Here is a 21,971-nt window from a genome sequence, read left to right as displayed (position 1 = left end):
CCCTGGGGGAAAAGCCCCTTCCAGCCCAACTGCTCGGGGCAGAGCCTGGGTGATGCGCAGCTGGCCAGGAGGAGGAAGGACAAGGGGCACCTGGGATGCGGCAGGGGATCTGGGAGAGCTGCGAGGGGGTGGATAGCGTCCGGTTCTCAAATCTCTCCTGTGACTTCAGCTGTGGTCTCGCTTTGCCATTTGCCCAAAGGAAACGTGGCCTCCAGCGACCTCCACCATCAGGGCAAGACCCCTCTCCGCCCCACCGGCCCTCGCTGTCTCCCCTTCCCGTGACGTGGAGCTGCGGGAGCTGATCGGGGAGGTGAGACATCTCAGCCCAGAGGAGGTTTGGGACCCTTCAGCAGCTTCTTGTGTCCCCAAAGCTAACAAAACCCCTACCCTGCCAGCAGAGGGTTTAGAAGGGTCCACCATGAAGCAGCTGACGGCCTCTTTGCAGACAGCGCCAGACGTGCAAAGGGTGGAAGCACCTTTTGCCAGCACTCGTTCAGGAGCTGACTCCTGCCAGCCTGGCTCTCCCCAATGAGCAGAGCCACCATGATTCCTGCAGGGCAAACACCCAGAGGACACATGTACACCAAGCTCCCTGTGTTCCCTGCAGATGCCTTCAGCAGCAACCAAGTCCCAGCTCCTCGCCCACCCGCCTCCATCACCAGCGCACCAGGAACCCACTGGGACGGCACACGCGGCGGCTGTGCCTCGTTTCTGCCTTGCTTCGAAAGCTTTCGGAGCTGCCTGCACCTCTGGAACCTGCACCCACCCCCTCTGTCCAAACCGGTCCTGCTGAAAGCTAGTGGGAACCCCCTTCTCTCCCCACCACATCAGACACGCTCAGTGGCTCCTGCCCACAGGCCCTGAGGCAGAGGGAACGGGCAGGATGGGCCACCCGTTAACGGTGTGCATGGTGGCTTTGCCATCTTCACCCCAGCAGCTTTTCACCCCAGCCCCGGGCAGGCAGCACAGGGACCAGGGGACAACCCAGGCTGTCTTCCACTGCACCTCCACCCTGCCAAGGTCTCCTTGGTCAGTTGCCAAGGAAAACAGTTTTAATCTGGGGTTTGTTTTAGGGTTTTCACCCGCCAGCACCTACCACCAAGGGTCCCTGAGCCCCAACCGTGGTCCCCACACCCCAGCAGTCACCAGCCCCCCAGGCACACGGGGACCCCGAGAGGCACCGGAAAGCCTGAGCCCACGCTCAGAAGGCAGCGAGTGAAAACGTGTTTCAGGTGAAGCGGACCTGGGGCTGCTGCAGCCGGCCCGGCCGGCACCTCTCCCTGCTGGCCTGGTGCAAGCACAGAGGTGACAACAGGGGACAACACCATGGTGTGCACAGAGCATCCACGGGAGCAAAACTTTGGGGTTCACCCCGCCTCACCCACAGCCCCCTTGGCTGGAGCCCAACACCCTCTAACACTCGTGGCCCTAACTCTGAAGCCCGGCTTGTCCGAGCTATGGGACAAAGGCCAACGGGAGCCACTCTTGTCCCCGGGTGGTGGGAGCAGTGTGGGTGGGCAGGTCCCCATCCCCAGGGTGGCAGCACAGGGGCCCCCACACAGGTGGGGATGGCTCAGCGGGGCATTTCCCAGCACCGCCGGCAGCTGCTTCACACAGAAACACTGTGTGCTCTGCGGTTTTGGAAAGTCACTTTTCTCACCCCGAAGGAGAGCCGGTATCGGTTCTCAAAACCCGCACCGAGAAAATCCACTGGCTTGTGCTTCCTGCCCGCGCTGCCGGGGCTGCCCCCCCGGCGCTGGGAGCTGCCCGGCTGCTTCGGATGCCAAACCTGCAGGATTTTCAGGCCTGGCTGAAATATTTTAGCGTCATTTGGTGCAGGGGGAGGAGCCGTCTTAAATTGACTCAGATCTACAGCTCCCTGCCCGGTTGACGTTTTCTCTCCCGATTACAGCCCAGGCTGCTGCCGCTGCACATTTTTCCTCCAACTTCTCCAATGTGAGAGCTCCCTGCCCTACTTTTCTCAGCGAATAAAGCTCTGCGTTCATTTGCTTTTTGCTGCTAGAAAACCCAGGCAGCTCCAGGGCTGGAATCTTAACTGAAATGCTCATTTCTGGTGCTTTGCAGAGGGTCCAACGCTCAGCTCCAGCAGGCTGGCAGCAATGAATCACTGGGCGGCGTGGGCTGGCGATGCGGTGCAGGCGTGGGCGAGGAAGCGGCTCACCGAGCCAGCCTGGGTAGAGACAGCGGGTTCTTGGAAGCGCTGCAAGGTGCTGCAGACAGCGGAGGTGCAGCTCTCCCTGAAAGACCACCCGCGTTCAGCCCGTTTGCCTCGCCACTCTGGCTCTATTGCACTTACACTGCAGCCCCCACCAGTCTTACGTCCATATAAGCTGGAGTGGTTGCACATCCTGGCAAGGGGGAGGGAGGTCCCTGTGGGGTTTACAAGCCCCCTCACCCTCACTGAGAGGCACAGTGACAACGCACATGGCTTCTTGGGGACCAATTCCCAAGCAAAGCTCCCGGTGCTGGGCAGCAGGTGCAGCTTCCTGGGAGGATGATGTGAACCACCGACCCACACCCGGAGCCTGGTCACACGAGCCCACCCTGCCCTGGACCTGTGCAGAGCCCTCTTGTCACCTCCTCTGCACCATGGGGCCAGGGGACAAGGTGGCTGCGCACCAGGGGGGGTCCTGATGCACCTCCAGTACTGGAGCAGCCCCAGCGCGGCTGGACTGGAGCCAGGGGAGGAGGACGCAGCCTGGGGAGGCAGTAGGGAGGGAAAGGTGCTGTGACATCCAGCGGGACACAGAGATGTGCCTCATGTCTCTCTTGCTCAGGTCCATCTCCAGCATGTCACCCCAGCCCCGCTGCACAAGGCCGTGCTGCCACCCCGTGGCACCTGACGAGCGAGCCTCCCAGCGCTGGCCATGGCCCAGCATCTCCCCAGCATCTCCCCAGCATCTCCCCACCTATCTGGAGCCACAACCTCCCCAGCCCCACCTCCCTCCAGCTGGGGAAGGAGCCGCCCGCCTCAACCCCCCAGCCCCTTTCAACCTGAACCTCGGCACAGGTTGGTTTGGACACAGAGATTTGTGTCCAAAATGCCTAAACCGGAGCACCCCGTGGAGTTGTGTTCCCATCTCATCTCTGTCCCACAGACCAGACCTACTGGGCATGGCCAAGGTGCTTCTCCTGCCCCATCTCTGCAAGCAAGCAAGCCTGGAGAAGAATGATCAGGAAACTCAAAAGCTCCGGACGTTCACCAGGGATGCGTGAAAGCCACAGTCAGCTCCCTCCTCTGCCTGAAGATGCCAACCTGCTGCTCCACCTTCCCAAGGGGGCTCTGACCCCCCCGCCAGGGGCTGCCACACAAACATTGATCTGTGCCTGGAAGCGTCTGCGGGAGCTCAGAGCCACCAACCTGACTGGGTCCCGGTCTGCACCGTGCAAATACTCAACTTAAGCATCATGTCTGCGAGTCCCCAAGCCAAATGTGGGTTGAAACGTCTTTCTCTGCAGTGCTTCACCTCAACTAACACTGTGGCCCCCACACAGCCCCCCAGCTTCTCCAGCCGCACGTCCGCTATGAAACCCCTCAGGAAGCCGTGTCCTGGCTGACCTGCTGCACTTGGGACTCTTCAGCTCCATAAACCAGCACAGGACAGAGAACGCGCTGCCTCTCTGCTCCCGGCAGCATCACTCCCCAACAGCGACACGTTCCCTTTGCTGCAGCTGCTTTCATCCCAGATTAAATGCAGTTTTCAGGCTGTATTGGTTTTCCACTATTTTCTACAAAAAAAACCCAGAAATTGGCCTTTCCAGCTACATGATTAGCACAGAAAAAAAGAATGTGCTTATTTCACAGGGCTCCTGATCTTGGACAAGCCACCTTTGTGATTGGTGGCTGCTGAACTGGAACAAAAGAAATTAAGCAAGAGCCATCAGCTAAAGAGATTAAACCTCTTGAGAGCCCAGGCAATGCAGAGCAGGACATGCAGTGACAGCCAGGCCTCTCCAAGCAGGAGGCTGGACGGGCGTTCCCACCCCTGCTTGTCCAGCCCTCCCCAGTGCTGTCCCCCAGCCGCACCAGCACAGCGCCCACCTTGCTCTGCCCAGCCTGGAGGCCACCAACAGCCACTTGAACGTTCTTCAAGCTCACACTCACATCCCTGGTCCAGAACCCTGCAGGCTCTGGGCACTGTGAACTCCAGGTAACTCCCTCCACACAAAATAGTGACCATCACCTTACCCACCCAGCTGTGAGCTGTAAGGCACAAATTGCTGGTCTGCTTGTTCCCACAGTGAAGGACACCCCGGCTCAGCCAGGGCAGGATCTCCAGACTGGAACACGGTCCCTGGCACAAGGGAGGCGCAGGGCCCAGTTTGGCAGGCGTGGGGCTGAGCACACAACCCCTCACACCGTCCCCTCGCTGCAGCAGGTGAAACCAGTGACCGACCAGACATGTGGGCTCCACTCTGCCAGGCTGCACATTTTATTGAAATATTTACACAGCTACATCCCATCCCTCCTCTTTTCCACATCAACTGTAAAACCCTTGGTGTCTCACCACCAAACACCACTTTCCCAGACCTATTCACACCCTCCCCCTTGTCAAGGCCCAAAAAAAAAGGTCTACGGTCTGTGTGGGCAGCCAGTGGAATGTCAGAGTCCAGAGGTGCTGAGCAGGAGATGCCAGTGAGCTCCCTCGGAGTCCCTGCTCGCGCCCCCACATGTTGAAGCCAAAAGGTTTCGGAGCGGTGCCCGTGTGCCCACCAGCTCTCCAAACCCAGCACCGGGGAACGCTCCGGGCAGCAGCAGAGTCCCTTAGGTTTTTATAGCTGTGTCTCGGGACTTGTAAGCCACGCCACGGCTCTTCAGCTCTCGGACGATCCCTGCAGCAAGGAAACAAAACACATTTCAGTATTCTCGAGGGATGAGGAGCCCTGGAGAAACATGGTTGCTCCATCACAAAGCCTTCACCGGAGAGACCAAGAATTGGATGATCTCTATTGCTTCTGTATATCAACTTCACTCAAGTATTCCCTCTTCTGGTTTAAATGCCCAGACAGAGCTGTCAAATGTCAACTCTTGTTTTGCCTTTGGAAAGACATAGGTAAGAGATTTTGTTTACATCATTTTCTACTTGAAACTGTTTGAACATTATGACTGTACTGAACCGGTAAAGCTCCTAAGCGCAGTCCTTAAACCTTTCAGTCACTCTGTGACCTGTCTGCACGTCCCACCTTCTCAGTAACCCTTGGGAGCAGAAGGTACCAGGGGGTTTGACACGGTTCTCACCAGCGCCTCACACCACGGACAGCCAGACGACAGCTCGTGAGGCCCACAAGTGCTGGTTTTCATGCTCCCCAGTCTTCTCACTCTCATACTGATGTGAGGACGGGCTGAGCGAGGCCCAAGGCAGCAGCTCCCACCTGTACCTCTCGACATGTTGCCCCGTGCTCCTGCCTGCAGCCCCATCGAGCTCATGCTGTCGTCTGCCACACTCCGGTTACTTGGGATGTGCCCCAAGCCGGGCCAGCAGGTCTCAGCTTCCAGCCTCATCATGTTCCAGCTCCTTCCCAACGCAGATGGAGGAGCTCAGGCCAGAAATCAGGAGCCTGGGATTGCAGGCACAGCTCTCACCCCGGGGTACGGGGCTGCGGAACTCCCGGGGCAGGGCGCGGGGCTACGAGCAGGGCAGGGGCTCTCAGCCAGGCACCACATGCGGTTTGTGCCTTACGGGGACAGGGCCAACCCTCTGCACCCTCCGCTCCGTTTATAAACACAAACCCCACCTTAACATAAGCCCTCAGTGCAGCAGGGAAAGCGCCACCTGCTCCCTGAGATGGCCGTGACAGCACCCCCACCTGCGGAGCTCTTTTCTACAGACAAATCTCTGCGTTTCCCTATAGCTGAGCGGTTTGAAAGGCACCCACTCTCTGGATCGCCCCTTCGATCACAGTTTATCCCTCTGATGCTCTGCCTGGCACCACAGGTTTTATTCAGCAGCAGTTTCAGTATCAGCTTCTGGCGGGCACAATGTTAAACGGCTGCAGGTAGAAAACCTGTGAGCAGAACACCCAAACCACCCTCCCCCCGTTCAGCGCCTCCTTCTCACAGTCAATTTGTCCTTCACCCCCACGGCCTGCGCCCTGGTCACAACACACAGTGTCCACTGAGGCCCAAAATCGTGATTTCATGACCCAGTGCAATACGCTGCCGAGTTTGTCACCTCAGAGGTGGCTACAGCCCCAACACCTCATATACACAATAATCCCCAGGCGTTCAGGAGCCTCCCCTCAGAAAGCTGGCGGTGTTACCTTGGGGCAGGCGGCCGGTCACAGACACCGCGTACACACCCGGCTTGAAGTTACCTGGGGAAAGAACCACGGAGTGACCCGCAGGGATGGACCAGCCTCCCCACCAGCCCCTGACCCCCAGGAGCAGAACCCCCCGTGCAGCCCAGAGAGGGGGTGCTGGAGAAAAGGGACCTCCAGCTCGCAAACCAGACGGGACAAACCACTCACTGATCCGCTGCCACTTGGAGACCCAGCTGTCCTCGGGGCTCATCATGGCGATGATCCTGCGGGAGGGGCGGCGGTGAGGGGACGCTCCCGGCCAGGCGCCCCCAGGTGCTGCGGGGAACGCGGCGCAGGCCGCACTCACCCGTCGAACGAGGAGCTGGTGCAGTCATAGACCATCTCCCGGTTGCCCTTCATCTGCAGGTACGCATCGCAGTTGTCGCAGCCGTCGTACTCGAACTGGTCGATGGTCTGAGGGGACACGGGGGTGAGCGCGGGGCCGCGGAGGGCGGAGGGGGCCCAGCGGGGCCCGGGGCGGCCGCAGGGGCTTGGGGAGGGAAGAGAGTGGGGCCGGGGCGGCCTGTACCGGGAGAAGGGAGAGAGCCCCGGGAAGCGGAAAGGCCCGTCGGGGCGGCGGAGCGCCCAGCGGCCGGGGGAGGCCCGAGCCGGGCGGCGGGCGGGGAGAAAGGCCCAGGCCGGCAGGGGCTGCTCCGGGCCGGGGCACAAGGGCCGGGCGGGGAGCGGTCCCGGGGCCGGTCGCACCTTGACGAGGGAGCAGAGCAGGCAGGCGCGGAGGTGCCGCAGGTCCTTGGGCACGGTCTCCAGCGCCATCGCGCCGTCGCCGCCGCGCAGGCGCAGAGCGGGGCCAGGCGGCGCCGGCACCGCCCGCGGGGCGGCCCGGAGAGGGGGCGGCGGCAGCGCCCGCGGGTCGCGGCCCGGAAGGGGCGGAGCCCCCGGCCCGGTCCCCGGTCCCGCCCCCGGCCCGGTCCCCGTCCGGCCTCCGCGGCCCCTCTGACGGCGCCGGGAGCCCGCGGTTGGTCCGCCGTGTCGGTCGGAGGCGCCTCTGGCAGCGCTCGGTGCGAAGAACAAAACCAGGCGAGCACACCGGGTACATGGATAAATATATTAGTAAATAAATATATTTCTGAGCACATCAGCATATTCACACATCTTTGTTTCTATCGGATATAAATATACAGTTTTGCATATATATAAAACGTATTCTTTTTTTTTTTCTTTTTTTTTTCTTTTTTTTAGGGTCATAATTTATTCCCAAGCCCCACGAGCCAGGACAGACTCAGAAAACAAAACACAACAAAAAACCAGCGACAAAAATAACCAATATTCACATTTCAAGAGGATCTGACTGTTACAAAAGGGGCTCTGGGTCCGGCCCCGGTGCCATGGGGGGCGGGAGCTCCGGGGTGACGGTCCCTGGGGAAGGGGCTCCGTGTTCGGACAGAGCACGTTCGGGATGCTCTGGCTTCCATCAGTTTTCAGCTGGGACCTTGGACACAACGAAGGAAAATGAGCTCGGCTTCATGGCAGCGATGCTGAAGAAATGGGGGACAGGGGTGCTGCGCCGGCGCGAGAGCTGCAGGGCTGAGAGGAGCTGCTCCCCGTGTTCTCAGTTATTGCTTCTTCTCTTCCAGGCGGCCAAGGACGACAGTCCATCTACTGAAAAGGATCTTCAAAACCACCTTCAGGAGCGTTCCTCCCTCTCCTTCCACCCGGGAACCCACCGAGGCAGACCTGCACGCTCTCATTGAGCTCTGCAAACCCCGGGGAGGGGGCACAGCATCTGGGATGGCTGTTTTCTAGTAGGAAAGGAGCAGCAGCATAAACCTCAGGAAAGGAGAACACTCGGAAGCAGGCGTTGCCCCGCGCAGCCCGGTAATACTGCAGTGGGAGTGGAGGGGGTGCGTTAGTACTGACCACTTTCTCAAGGAGCTTGGGGCTTGCCGCAGATTCGGGCCCCCAGAGAAGAGGACTTTCAGACTGCAAACTAAACGGTCGTTCCTTTGAGGCAGTGAAATGTGTCCCTGGAGCCCCTCGGCCTTCTTGACTCCTAAAGAAACCAGCGGGAGCACTCAGACTTCATGACCCTCCCCGCTGTAAAGTCATCTGAGCCCTCCAGGATGGCCAAGGACAGGGGAGCTGGTTGAGACAAGCCATGGACCACACGCACAAGAAGTTGAACTGGGGGAATCTAGACCCTTTCCTGAGTTTTTGCCTCTATTTAAAGACTGACTTTCCTGTAAGGGAGAAAACGTCTGAGCTTGTGTTTTCTGCTTGCTCCGTAGGATGAGCAAAAAGAGCCTGAAATGGTTAAAATGGAATTATGCTGGGTTCTTTGAAGAAAGAAATTCAGCCCTTCTCTAGACTGAAAGATCCTGCAGTGGCTCGGTCACGGGAGACAAGAAATGAACACTGGCAAGGGAATCATGTTTTGTTTAAAACGGTGCTATCAGCTGATTTTTAACACCATCGCTTGAATGCCAGTGACTGATTAGCAGCTGAGAAAAAGATTAAGGGCAGCAAGCCCCGTGAAAGCTTTCCTTACCCATGAAGGCAAGATGAGCCCGAACTGACACCGAGTGCACTCTCACAAACTGGAGAAGAAGCTGCAGCTTCACAAGAAGCCCCAGAAAGCACCGAGCACTGGGCAGGTGGGGGGAGTCTGTCCCTGCTCCGGGTTTCAGACTGTCAGGAGTGACCCTCAGCTCTGCTTCACATGGTGAATTCTTTGGCCTGAATGATCATTTAGGGCGATGAACTCGACAGTCTAATTCCCTGCTGTTTGGGTTCTATGTGCTTTGAAATTGGCAGGTTTTATTTTACTTTGACGTCCCCAAATTATGAGATGTAGGAAATAAGAGCTAGTGATGTTGCAAAAAAAAAAAAAGGGAGCGGGGAAAAAAAACTAATAAAATGAGAGCCAAGCGATTTTGCAAGTTTTCTCTCTCCATCATCAAAACACTAGAAAAGGCAGAAGGGTATTTTGAAAAATGCCTTCGCAGGGTCATTTCAGGTGTATCAGAAATATGAAGATAAAGCTGGGTGATGGATGGGGCTCTGCTCTGCGTTTATTACACATGCTTTTGCTGGGATTTTTTGCTGCGGTTTGGGGCAATGAGGAAGGAGAGAAGCAGGAGCCTCGTGAACTCAGGGTTTCCTCGTGACTCCTGTGAGAGCGGCATCTCAGATGTGAAACAGGCTCAAGAAAGGAGTTGCTCCTACCAGGGCTGCCACCTCCCCTGTTCTGAGGGTAAGCGGAGGAGTTAGAAGATGAGTGAAGAGACTCGTTCACATTGCCAGATGAGAGGGTGGATTCTTTGCAATGGAAAGAGTCTGGCCCAGCTCCTTTCCAGAAACGCTGACATTGTCCCCGTGTCCCCGCTCCTGCTGCTGGCACAACACAGCGAACGGCCGAGACGATGGCAGCTGAGGGACAACGAAGTGATCAAAAGTGGCAAGAGCTGTTGGTTTCCAGTGAAGTCAGAAGCAGCACCTTGCAGCGCTGAGCTGGAGAACACCTTGTTCCCGTGTCTGAAATAAGAGTGGAAAAGTTAAATGAAGAAGTCTGGCTTTTGACCTAAGTGAGGAAATGAAGTCAGGAGCTATCAGGCCACAGAAAGTTGTTTCTGCAGCTTTTGGTCTTGAAGGCTTGTTTATTTTTGAAGTGTTTAGCAAAACCTTCTGTGGCATGAACATGCCAAAATAGCAGCTTGCTCTCGCTCCGCGAGCTGGTGACTCCCACACAGACGGTGCCCCGGGTGCAGGGGGCTGCCTGTGCTCCCACAGAGAACACGGCTCTGTGTTTCTTGACCATCGCAACGCAGGAACACGTGAGGACACCACAAGCGTCACGTTGCGTGTTTGCTGTGTGCAGCTTGGCGTGGCCGGGCTGGTCCTTCCGCGCTGCCCGTGCGGAGAGCGAGCCGTGAGCTCCTCTGCGGCCGGTGCGCTGAACATCTCTGTCCACTCCAGCTCTCCAGTAGGCAAACAGGCCAGTGTTTTATTAAACCGAGTGTTCATGGACATCCTGGACTTCCTCTTCAGATCCTGCATCCAAAGAAAAGGAAAAGAGAAAAGCATCAGCTACAAGTGGCTGAACATCCCCGGCCTCTGCAGCTGAGCCCACAACACAGGGAACAGATGCTGCGGTGGAAGCCACTGAGTTTCTCTCAGTATTTTGGAGGGGCTATTCTGGCCACTTCCCCAATCAGTTTATTCCTCTAAGCACAATAAAATAGAAAGGTAAGATGTCAAACTCCTCTTTAAATATTTCAGAAGATACAGGCTGAGGGCACAGTGCACCCCAGGATTCACATCACTGCCACGTTTACTTGAGGCTTTTTGATGTTGTCTCTTTAAGAAAAGTCTGTACAGCCATTTTAAAAATTATTAGCAACAGAAAATCACACTGATTTGTATTCACAGTGCCATGGCAGCACCTTCCAGGCACAGGGGACAACAACTGGAACTGCAGACAGCAAAAGCAAGTGGTATGTTTGTGCAAAAAAGGGATGGCACACGCATTTCGTGCTGACACACACACCACAGTCCCTTCCAGCTCTGCCCAGAGCTCCTGCACAGGGTCAGCATACCCCAGAAAGCTACACGTGCATTATTCTACGTTTCCTCTTTCCTAAATGTTCCTGAGATCAAAACGAAACAAATGCCCATATAGACATTCATAGAGAGCAATTCAAACCAACTTTTCAAAACATTCACAGCAAATTCTTGTTGGGTATAAATCAGCAGCTGTAGGAATAGGACCTCTGAAAATTAAATATATGGGAAGAAAACAAACAAATGAGATTCTGCTTTGAAAATGTAGCTAATTGATGTGAGAAAGTCAATGCGCAGGCACAGTGTTATCCATATATATGTGTGTGCAGGCGTGGTCAAAGTACCAGAAGACAGAGTTTGAGCGTATCTGGTGTTTTGCCACCAGCACATTGACTGAGCCATTGCCAACTGCTCCTCCTGGACCCCAGCGAATGTGTGACACAAAACACTGTGCAGCTTCACTCACTCTGTGATCAGTTGGATGCCCCGAGTCTCAAAGAGCATTGTTAAAGTACTTTCTGAAAGCTGTGCCTGTGTGAGTGTCCCTGTTACACAACCAGGAAGGGAGGTTAAAAACGGGCCGTGAAGTGGGAGGGGTGGCAGAGCCTCAGCTGCCGAACCGGCCATCGCAACCCACACAGGGCGACAACCTGCAGGGACACACCTTGGGGATATAGCAGAAATCTTGTTCTTTGGGTATTAGGTTTTAGCGGTGGTCTTTACCTTCAAATGCCTTTCCCCCTTTCCAGTAAAGATCAAAGACACAACATGAAAGGGAACGGCCGAGAGGGGAGGATGCTGCCGGCGGCTGCAGGAGCTGACATTGCCCAGAGAGAGAAATCGGGAGGTTTCATCAGTCTCTGCTGCTCTGGGATGAGATCTGTGTGTGCTGGGTGGTTTAGGCAGCCGTCTAGCTGTAATTCACTGCCAGCTGTCTGACGTCTCTGCAAAGGATCCATTCAGCATTGCTTGAGGACTGACTGCAGTGAAATGACTCCTGGGTACAGTCACCCAGGCAAGAGAGGCTGGGATGTGTCTTTATGCAAACCCCACCAAGAAAAGCTGGAGTTCTGCATCCAGTTCTGGGCTCCCCAGTGCAAGAAGGACAAGGAATTACTGGAGAGTCCAGCGGAGGGACACAGAGATGCTGAGGGGGCTGGAGCATCTTTGTGATGAGGAGACACTGAGAGAGCTGGGGCTGTTGAGCTGGAGAAGAGAAGCTGAGAGGGATCTGATCAATGGATCAATAGCTCAGGGTGGGTGTCAGAGGATGGACCAGACTCTGTTCATGGTGCCCAACGCCAGGGTGAGGGGCAACGGGCACAGACTGAAACACAGGAGGCTGCATGTGAACATGAGCAGAAACTTGTTTGCTGGGAGGTGCCAGAGCCTGGCCCAGGCTGCCCAGAGCGGGTGTGGAGTCTCCTTCTCTAAGACATTCAAACCGCCTGGACCCACCTGTGTGATCTGCTCTGTGACCCTGTGTGAGCAGGGCTGGGCTGGGGATCTGCAGAGCTCCTGCAGCCCAGCCAGCCTGGGGTTCTGTGAAAAGCTGGTGCTCAAGGAAGCGGCATAAACTCCAAGATCACCAAGTGTCTTTGGGGTTATGTGGCTGTGGGCAGTGATTCCCTGTGATGCCAGCGCACGGCACTGCCTGCACCAGTGAGTTTCTCCTGGACCAGGATTCAGCCTCACCTGCGGCTGGGCGAGGTAGGAACGCACCCGAGGGTGCTGCATCCCACAGGAGCACCCTCAGCTTCTAGAAACCCTGGTTTAGAGACTTCCCAAGCCAGAGATTGTATTTGCATCTCTGCCTTTGATAGCTCTTGATCTCGGATCTCAAATCCATTTGACTTCTGGCATCTACATCCTTTGGGCAATGAGCACCAGTTCCCTATGCACCCTGTGTTACTTTATTGGGTGTTTTAAAGCTTCTGGTTCCCATTTGATGCCACCGCTTATTTTGTTATAAACAATAGTGAGTCTTTCTTATCTGCCTTCGCCCCTGCTCTCCTGATTTCATATCCTCTGCTTGTCATCTTCTTCCCACATCAAGGTCTCTATATTCTTTCTGTTTTCTCAGAAAAACTCCATCATTGTGAGTGTCCTCGATGCCCTCATGCACGTCTCCCCAGTCTGCTATACCCGTTTCTGAGAAGCGGTGACCAGCGGCGGATGCGAGCTGTGAAAGCATCACACGCTTACGCAGCTGCACGAGGGCACTTTCTGCTTCTCCCCTGTTTGTTCCCTCACAACTCCTGATAATCAATTGATTTTTACTGAGAAGCAGTTCTGCTTGTGTCTGGCATTTTGTGTTACTCACGCGGGATTTCATCCGCCACTCTATTGCCCAGGAACCCGGCAGCAGGAGATCCTTCCCTAATGCTTTGTAAACGGTTTTAAAGCTGACAGTCCTGAAGGATTTTGTCTTTTATAAACTTTGCTATCTCCTCTCCTTGTCCAGGATATTTATGAGCTTGCTGAAAGGTGCAGAACTCCATTTACCTCCTTCTCTGAGTAACTTTCCTCCATTAAGTCTGATCTGCACTTTGTCTGCTATTTTTTAGCCAGTTATTTACCTATGAGAGCACCTTCCCTTTTATCCTTTGAAAGCTTCATTCCCCTAAAAGATCTGCAAGGCCTTATCTCTCTCTACAAAAGCTGCGTTACCTCCTCCCCTGGTTTTCACATTTAGCCATGTGCTTACAAGTCAGACCCTGTATTTGAATTTTTAACGATTCGCTTGGCAGGAAAGTCAGGCTCATCGTTCCCCGGCCTCAGCTGTTTCAGGCTGATGTTCCCCAGCTCTCCCTGTGGCTCAGGGCTCGGGCAGCACGTTGCTGTCCACGCTCCTGGTTCAGCAGTTTTGTGCTTCGGCCCCTGCACGATGCTCAGGTGAGTGATCTGCAGCCTGGGCAATTTGTCACTATCCACTTTATTGCCGCTTTCAGAAATGCCCGTACTGATGGTTTAATTTGTGAGGGATCTTCCACCTCACGCTCTGAACAATGTGAGAAGCTCCTCAAGCACTCCCACCCTCATCACTGGTGCAATACGTTCAGTGCAGCTCCAGCCCTTGAACATCCCCCTGAGACCCGCGCTGCTCCCTGGGCCTGCAGAGCCTCCTTCTCCCTTCTACTGGAGCCGAACACGTTTGCATTAACAGCCTCTCTCTTCTCAAGCTGTTCACAGCAATCTCCCCTGGCTGCCCCGCCGTGGCTCTGCACTTCGCTTTGCATCCAGCTCTCCTCTGATCTGTTTGTCTCACCACACCTTTGCTTCAGAAGAACAGCTTCTTGCTTTAATTTTGCCCCCTCTGCTGCTCAGCCAGCCCTTTTTGGGGCTTTAAATGATGCCTGTGCCCCAACGCATCTTCTTTTGACTGCTGCTTTTTGTATTATGTGAAGAAGATTCCCATGTATATGCAGGCTCCTCTTTCACAGCCTGTGCTAACAGTGTATTATAACCCTCACACCACACTCCTCCTTAGGTGAAGCTGGGGATTTTTGTGTCTCTTGTCCCTGTATTTCATACTCTCCTTAACACATAATGTCCCTCCCATGCCGCCAGAACAGACACACTCCTTTCCTCTCTGTAATTTCACGTGGGAATTACAGGGTCCCATTGTTTGTTTGGGTTTTGTTTTGTTTTTTAAACTGGGTTTCTGAAAAGTTTATATCAAAACTTTAATTGAAAGCCAGGCTTTCTAACTCATCCACCTATACTTTTAGCCATACATTATTTATCTAGAGGCACATATGCATTTCTCTTTGGTCTCCTTGTCTATTTTTTGTGTCCTGCTTACACAGGACTCTCTATAGAGATTGTTCTTTGCTCTTTTTACTTGTTCTATAATGATTTATGTCCAGTCTCTAAGATAAAGAACTGACATGATTATAACTGAGATTTAGTGTTATGTCAGCCAACGTGTTTTCAGCTTGATAGCTTTTCTGCATCAGCCCTGCATGAGCTCCCACTTTCTTCTTCCTTTCTATGCATTCTCTCAACATTACAAGGAGATTCTGACCCTCTGGCTGGTCCTGGAATTATCCGCTGAAGCTACTGCAGTCAAACCCAGCCCCACCACTGTCAAACACATTGGTTGTTCTGACTCCTGGTAAGGGGAGGAATGAAGAGGGAATGAAGAGGGAAGGAAGGCAGCGTGTGCTGGGCATGGCACACTGGCTCTGGCTCTGGGTGGGTGTCAGAGCACTGCCCCCATCACACTGTTGGGAAGTTGGCACAGATCTGGGCCTCAGACCATCTGCAAAGGGACAGAGACATCACAGCAGGGACCCCTGCGATGCCCCCGGTACTGTGGCACCCCCAGCCCACCTGAGGGGCACCAGGTCCTCGGCTGGGGCTCAGGGAGTCCCTCCTGGGTTAATTTTGCAATGGGAGCTCAGAGCAGCTCCTGAGCAGCCTGTCTTCGTGCCAGGAGGGCTCTCTCCATGCAGAAGACCCCCATGTCCTGTGTCCTGGCAATATCACCGCCCAACGCCACCAGCTCAGGGGACACCAGCCCTCAGAGCCACCTGCAAATCAGAGAGTCATCTCTGCACCACCGCCTCCTCATCTCTCGCAACGGCAGCATCCCTCCGGGCCTTTGAAGGAACTCCCGTATCACCTATCTGCACTGGCAGGCACTTCTGCACCTGGGAAAGTAAAAAGAATCTGCTCCTGGGAGTCGGGGAGGCCGGAACGCCGCGGGCAGGCAGCACCGTGCCCCCATCCAGCCTCTGCTGCCTCCGCCATCCCTGCAGCCCCAGAGCCTGGGCGTGGGGTAGGGCTGGATAGACGAGCACGGGGAGGAAGTTATTATCTCTGCGGCACAATGGGCACGGTGAGTCATGAGTTTAAAGCCGGCACTTGAACAGAAATTAGGCGGCTAGATCTGTGTTTGGAACCTAAATCAAAATGATTTGCCCGAGGAGCTGCGGTGAGTCAGTGGCGAGGAGGGAGCCAGTGCCTGCCCTGCAGACACATGGCGTCCTGCCTCCCGAGAGCGAGGGCTGGGAGCTGAACCCGAGTCCTTTCAAACCGCCTCGTCTCAAACACATTCTCCCTCTCTCAGGGAGGGATGTACTGCAGTTAGGCAAAGGGCCAAACTTCAATTACATCTGATTTCCAAAAGACACTAAAAAGCAACTCCCACACAACAGAAGCAGGTGAGAGATGTGCAAATCCATAAACTCATTCAGTCTGTTCTCCTACTACCACCGGCCACACACGCTTCCTTCCTTGTTGATTCCAGTTAGCTGGGCTTGACTAAAGCAACTAGATCCCAATAAGCCTTAAGGATAACGACCCTGCCAGTAAAACTGATGTAAGGACACTGAGAAATGTGGTCCCAATCCTTCCTTTGGGAGATATTCCAGCTGCTAGAGATGTTTAGTTAAAACCAGCCACCTTATTTCTCATTTGTATTATTTTAGGACGAGGCAGCACGGTTTGGTGCGCTCATTAGCAGACTTGCTAATCACCCAGGACACCATCTCCAGCCAGGTGAGCCCTGACACGCCTCTGGTGTCAGTGGTCCTGGAGGAAAACCCACTGTGAAGGGACCAGCTCTACTGGCACCCCAAGGACCTTCAGCAAACCACCCTGGTTCACCCGCTTGCTGCGAGGAGAGGCGAACACCAGACTTACCCTGACTGCCCCGCCCAGAGGGGCCGTGAAGGCGAACGCTCAGACTGCGTCTGGGGGTGCCCGTCCCTGAGAAATCAGCAGGAACCGTGCACTTTCCCTCCCGTCCTGACAACCCCTCCTCCTGCTTTCTCAGCTCGGAGCCGGACTGCAGCACTAAACACTTCCAGAGCGGCCGAGAGCCCGAGCCGTGGGGCAGGGGAGCGCTTGGGATCAAGGGCTGGACTTCGGGCGAGCAGCGGTAGCTGGCGGGATGGCCGGGAGGAACGTGAGCATCGCAGGCTTTGGGCAAAGCCAAGTCCTCAGGCAGGAGAGCAGGGTCAGGCTCCAGGGGACATTTTCTTTTCCTTCGGTGATGACGGCTCTGTAAGCTGTGTCTCGGGGGCAGCAGGGACGTTCCAGATGCTCCCGATTGTCTGGTGGCACTGAAGTCCAACCTGTTTGGAGAAGCGGAGGGGACATGAGGAGGCTCCCGGCCTTGCTGGGGACAGGCTGGAGCTGCCTCCTGTGGCGCAGCGCTGCTTTCCAGGGCCTGCTGACACTGATGGCTTTTCTCAGTTCTCTTTTGTGTCCGAACACCGTGGAAGCCAACCTTGGCCCCCGAGTGCCGGGATCTGCGCTGCCCGGCGCGCCCAGGGGGACACTCCGTGTCTCTGCCGTAGTGGTGGTGCTGGTGGTGGTGGTAGTGGACATGGCTGAGCACCTGGGGCTTGGCCGGAGCAGCACCCCCTGGCACCAACAGGTCCAAGGACCTGGGCCGCGTGTCCCTCAGCGGCCACGGCTGCTCCTGGCCCGTGTCCGTGGGGGGTCCCTCCGAGCTGCAGTACACGAAGGGGTCGTAGTCACTGCTGAGGGAGCTGCGGAACGTGGAGCAGCTGCCGTGGATGCCCTGCAGACTGACGTCCGTGCAGTTCAGCATGGAGTCACTGGAGGAACCATGGCAGGGCCCTGAGCTGGAGTCGCTGCCCGGCCCGTCCGCCAGGTACCCGCTGTGCTCGGTCAGGTAGCTCTCCCCGGAGCCGCTGCTGTTGTGCTGGTGCCCATGGCCGACCCCCCGGCGCAGGGCGGGTGCGCGGTGCTGCTTCTGTGCCAGGGCTGCCTTCAGCCCCAGGCAGGGGGGCTGGAGGGAACAAGTCCTGTGGGGTGACAGCGTCTGCCCACATGCTGAGGGGTTGGGGTGCTGCTGGCCCAGCAAACCTGGGGCCAGGGGGGATGGGTGGGCGCAGGCGGGCAGGGAGGTGGCTGCTCTATAGGGCACGTAGTGGATGGTGCTAAAATCCAGCTGGGAGAGCTCTGGAGAGTGGAAGAAGGGGTTGCTGTGGGTTGGCTCCAAGGGGAAGCTCCGGAGGTTCCTCTGAGGATATGCATGTGGGAGGTGGTAAAGGGCATGTCCCGGGTGCTGGCGGAAAAGGTGGAGTCGCCGTCCAGGCTCCATGTCCCGAGGGGCCAGCCTGGAGCCCGCGGCCACGGCCTGGTCCACCGAGTCTCTGGCTGTGGAGAGAGAAGGGAACATCCAGCACACGTCCCCAGCCCAGCTGCAGCAGCCCCAGCACCGGGGACCCTTCACTGCATTCCCACCCCAGTCCTGTGTGCCCTGCAGCTCCTCACTGCCACCACCAAAACGATGGGCCTGCACACCCAGCACCCCCAGATCCCACCTCGCAGGACTGGAAACCCCTCTTGGTGCAGGTCACACACCAAGCTGGGCTGTGTGGGTTTGCACACGCAGGGACCCCTCTCCACCCACACACTGCCCTGCACACACCCGTGAACAGCAACACGTGCTGCGTCTGATGGACCAATTGGATCCACCACCCACGGGTACACGGAGGTCCTCGGCACAACCCATTCCCTGGTCAAGAAATGCCGTGTCTGAGCCTTACCAAGAATATTGAACATGCAAAGAGGACACGTGTGGTGTTGCTGCAGCCAAGGGTCAACACATTCCCGGTGAAACTCGTGGGAGCACGAGATGATCCGCAGTTCCTAGAGAGGTGGAGAGAGGAGGAGGAGAGTGAGCAAGCATAACCACGTCTCAAGACCTGGACACAGAGTGGGGGCTCTCTTGGGATGGAAATAAGTCTGATGAGGAACAGTTTGCAGCCCAGCTTTGCATGGAGGGGGCTCTGCAGCAGCCTGTTCTGCTTGCTGTGTCCAGCTCTCAGGAGTGAACATCTAGAGAGGTTCTCACCCTTGGGAAGCGGGATGAGTGCTTTGGAGAAGTAAACCCCACTTGTGCCCTGCTGCTTCAACATGGACATTTTATGGACATTTTACCCTACAGTGACAGCTGGAGTCTTTAGGGAACTTGAATCTGCAGGGAATTGACTTCAGCAGGAGCTGGGCTTTTTGGCCAAGGGGCAGGCAGCCCTGCATTGGTGTGGTCATAGAGTCATGGAATCCTTTTAGTTGGAACAGACCCTCAATATCATCAAAAGTCCAACCATAACCCACCCCTGGCACTGCCCCATGTCCTGAGAACCTCATCTCCATCTATTTGACCTTCCAGGGATGGTAACTCCAGCACTGCCCTGGGCAGCCTGTTCCAATGCCCCACAGCCCTTTGGGGAAGAAATTGTTCCCCACATCCAACCTCAACCTCCCCTGGCGCAACTTGAGGCCGTTTCCTCTGCTCCTGGCGCTTGTTCCTGGGGAGCAGAGCCCGACCCCCCTGGCTCCAAGCTCCTTTCAGGCAGTTCAGAGATCAGAAGGTCTCCCCTCAGCTCCTGTTCTCCAGCTGAACCCCCCAGGTCCCTCAGCCGCTCCATCACACTTGTGCTCCAGCCCCTCACCAGCTCCGTTTCCTTCTCTACACTCGCTCCAGCACGTCAAGGGCTTTTTTGGCCCAAAACTGCCCCCAGGATTCGTGGTTTGGCCTCCCCAGGTCCCAGCACAGGGACGGTCGCTGCCCTGGGCCTGCTGGCCACACCAGTGCTGGTACCAGCCAGGATGCTGGTGGCCTCTTGGCCACCTGGGCACACGCTGGCTCATGTTCAGCTGCTGTCACAAACACCCCAGATCCTTTTCCACCAGGCAGCTTTCCAGCCGCTCTTCCCCCAGCCTGTAGCACTGCGTGTCACGGTCCTTTTCCAGCCTCAGGAGCTCTGAAGGAACCTCCCAAGTGCTTCTCACCCCGCCAACCCACCCAGCTCCCACTGCAGCCTCTTCTGACGGCACTGGGGAGCTCAGAGCCGTGGCCGCCCCGCAGCCGTGCCCGCAGCCCACCTGGCCCTCGCTGAACTCCTCCAGGCAAATGGCACAGACCGGGGCCGAGCTGCAGCTGCTGGCCGAGTCCCAGCGCGACGCCTGCCGGCACCGGGCCTGGTACGTGCGCGTGGCCAGCTGTCGGATGGCCTGCACCGTCTGCTGCTGCAGCGAGTCCTGCGGGGAAACGAGGCGTTACGGAGAGGCTCAGCCTCACGTTCTTCCTATTGCTCACTTCTCACTGCTCTTCTGTTTTTGAAATGGGATTATCAGGGATTTGGGGGTGATCCTAATTTCCAGAGGTGATTTGTCATCTAATATGGCTGAACTGGAGTGGGCTTTGTCACCAGCAGGTGACATCTGGCTCTGCACATTCAAAATCACTCAGCAATGCTGAATTTTTGAGCCCCAAAGGTTTTTCTTTCTATGGGACAGATGGGGTATTCTCAAATCTGGAAATACATCTGACTCTGGAAAGACAATAATTTAATTTGTTGGTTTCTGTTCGAAATACTGAATCTTCTACTCTCTGTCAATACAGACGATACTGTTAAAATGAAGAGCTCGTGGGCCAGCTTGGGATGCTGGGACGTGGTCTGGAAGGTGCTGGGACGGCAGCTGCAGTGCTGGTGGGGCGGCAGCACAGCGAGGTCACAGCACAAGGGCGCCCGTCAGGGTCACTCCATGCACCCAGAGACGCCCCTGCCTCATGTGGCCACATTTTCAGCTCACAAAGAGGTGCATTTCCTCTCCCAAACCATGTCCGTTCCTGCCCTTCATGCACTTCTGTTTGCTCAGACATGTCTGCTCTGTGAGATTCCTACCTGAGTCCTGTTTAGCTGGCACTTTGTGCGAACAACAAAAATCAAAATGATGACGACGACAGTGCTGACCACCGTGAGAAGAATCCACACGTCATAGTCTGGCTGTTGGATAAAACAGGAAAGAAATCAGTCTTGCATGGCAGGGGTGGGAATTAGAGGCTAGGGAGGGGAATCCCGATCTCTTCCTGACCATCAGCCTTGGAAGACATGACCCTTGGCCAAGCTCTGCCTCCTTGCTCTTTATAGGTAAAAAAGAAAAGGGTTCAGTCTTTTCTGCATATTCCAGCAAGAATGAAATTTGCTTTGCAGCATCTCAGCTCGCTATAGGCCACGGCCTAGGTAGTACAAGATGAGAAAATCAAGGGTTGGTCTCACCTGATGAGACAGGGAATCCCCTCACCTCACTTGGGATGCTTAAGCAAAATAAATTAAATAAGCTGAAAGCATTTTTGAGCCTTTATTGGCAGCACATTGTCTGAATGCTGCAGACAGGCAGCTCCTGCAAAGGGCTGTGATCTCCATCCCCAGGGAGGGAAGCTCAGCAGCTTTGGGGAAGTCCAGTTCTATGGCACAGCAGCTTGGGAGGGAGGATACAGAAGGCAGAGGGAATGGTCTGTCTCTCACCCAAGCTGGTGGCTCCTTGACCTCTATCTTCACGTGGGCCTCTCTGTTCTTGTTCACGACGCCCATGAGGAGCTCAGCGTCGTGGCCTCTGATCAGAACCACAGGCTGACTCAGACCTCTGGGCTTTCTCAGCTGTAAAGAAACAAATACCATGAGAGATGGTCCAGGACAGCCTGTAACAAGGACTCTCCAGGCCCCCCAGGTGTGTCTGGTTCCTCGCGATGCTTCTTGCACGCACTTTGGAGACTGGCTGCTCCCCCAAATTTGCACTGTCCCTTTATGATTAGATTGGGTGGAAACTTCTCTTTCACCAACTCTTCAGCACGGCTTTCTTCATTTCCTCCTCCTCCTGCACCACTGGATGCTGCTCAGTGTCTCTTGTGCTTCTCTTTCAAGCCCCTGTGCAAAATTCATGGTTTCTCTTCTTCCACGCAGTAATTGCCAACAACCCTGCTGAGCGCTGCCTTTGCTACAGCAGTGCGTCCTCTCCTCTTCCCATAACGCCCACCAGTGTTCCCCCTCCTCTCTCTGTGACCCGCAGGACATTCTCTTTGTTTCTGATCATACCTGCAGTTTTCCACCACGGACACAGGGTCCAGGCAGCCCGGCATGGGCTGGCTCAGCCAGGTCTGTCCTCTCCTCCAGACCAGCCTGGATCAGGGTCCATCTGACCCCCTGACCGCTCCCCAAACCCTGACCGAGCAACCCCGGCATCACCTCATGGGTCTGCACTCACCGCCACTCTTTTCTCCAGTCTTAAGTCCATGAAATACCCAGGAGGATGGACCCAGAGAGCAGGAGACAACCCAGAATTTTGATAAACTCAAACACCAG

General features: G+C 55.8%; 2 protein-coding genes across 2 annotated transcripts in view; both read right to left on the bottom strand.

Annotated features, from left to right (window-relative positions):
• Positions 1 to 4,436: 4,436 nt before the first annotated feature.
• SUPT4H1 (SPT4 homolog, DSIF elongation factor subunit) lies at positions 4,437 to 7,551 on the bottom strand. The gene is made up of 5 exons (XM_080357142.1): positions 7,027 to 7,551; positions 6,629 to 6,735; positions 6,490 to 6,545; positions 6,283 to 6,336; positions 4,437 to 4,854 (listed from the first exon to the last, which is right to left on the bottom strand). The coding sequence occupies exons 1-5, from the start codon at positions 7,093 to 7,095 to the stop codon at positions 4,787 to 4,789; spliced, it is 354 nt and encodes a 117-aa protein (XP_080213268.1). The 5' UTR covers positions 7,096 to 7,551; the 3' UTR covers positions 4,437 to 4,786.
• A 2,734-nt stretch (positions 7,552 to 10,285) lies between these two features.
• Positions 10,286 to 21,971, bottom strand: part of RNF43 (ring finger protein 43) — a gene marked incomplete at both ends in the record, with an annotated part of 60,609 nt that continues 48,923 nt past the window's right edge. Inside the window, 6 exons of the mRNA XM_080357061.1 lie at positions 10,286 to 10,329; positions 16,489 to 17,976; positions 18,369 to 18,471; positions 19,711 to 19,866; positions 20,514 to 20,615; positions 21,138 to 21,269. Of these exons, the coding sequence (XP_080213187.1) occupies positions 10,286 to 10,329; positions 16,489 to 17,976; positions 18,369 to 18,471; positions 19,711 to 19,866; positions 20,514 to 20,615; positions 21,138 to 21,269 (2,025 nt within the window). The remainder of the gene's footprint in view (positions 10,330 to 16,488; positions 17,977 to 18,368; positions 18,472 to 19,710; positions 19,867 to 20,513; positions 20,616 to 21,137; positions 21,270 to 21,971) is intronic.

Source organism: Nesoenas mayeri (assembly GCF_963082525.1).
Source record: "Nesoenas mayeri genome assembly, chromosome: 20".
Lineage (NCBI taxonomy): Eukaryota > Metazoa > Chordata > Aves > Columbiformes > Columbidae > Nesoenas > Nesoenas mayeri.
The sequence above is the reverse complement of the archived record's forward strand: the minus strand, read 5'-3'. Positions and strand labels throughout refer to the sequence as shown.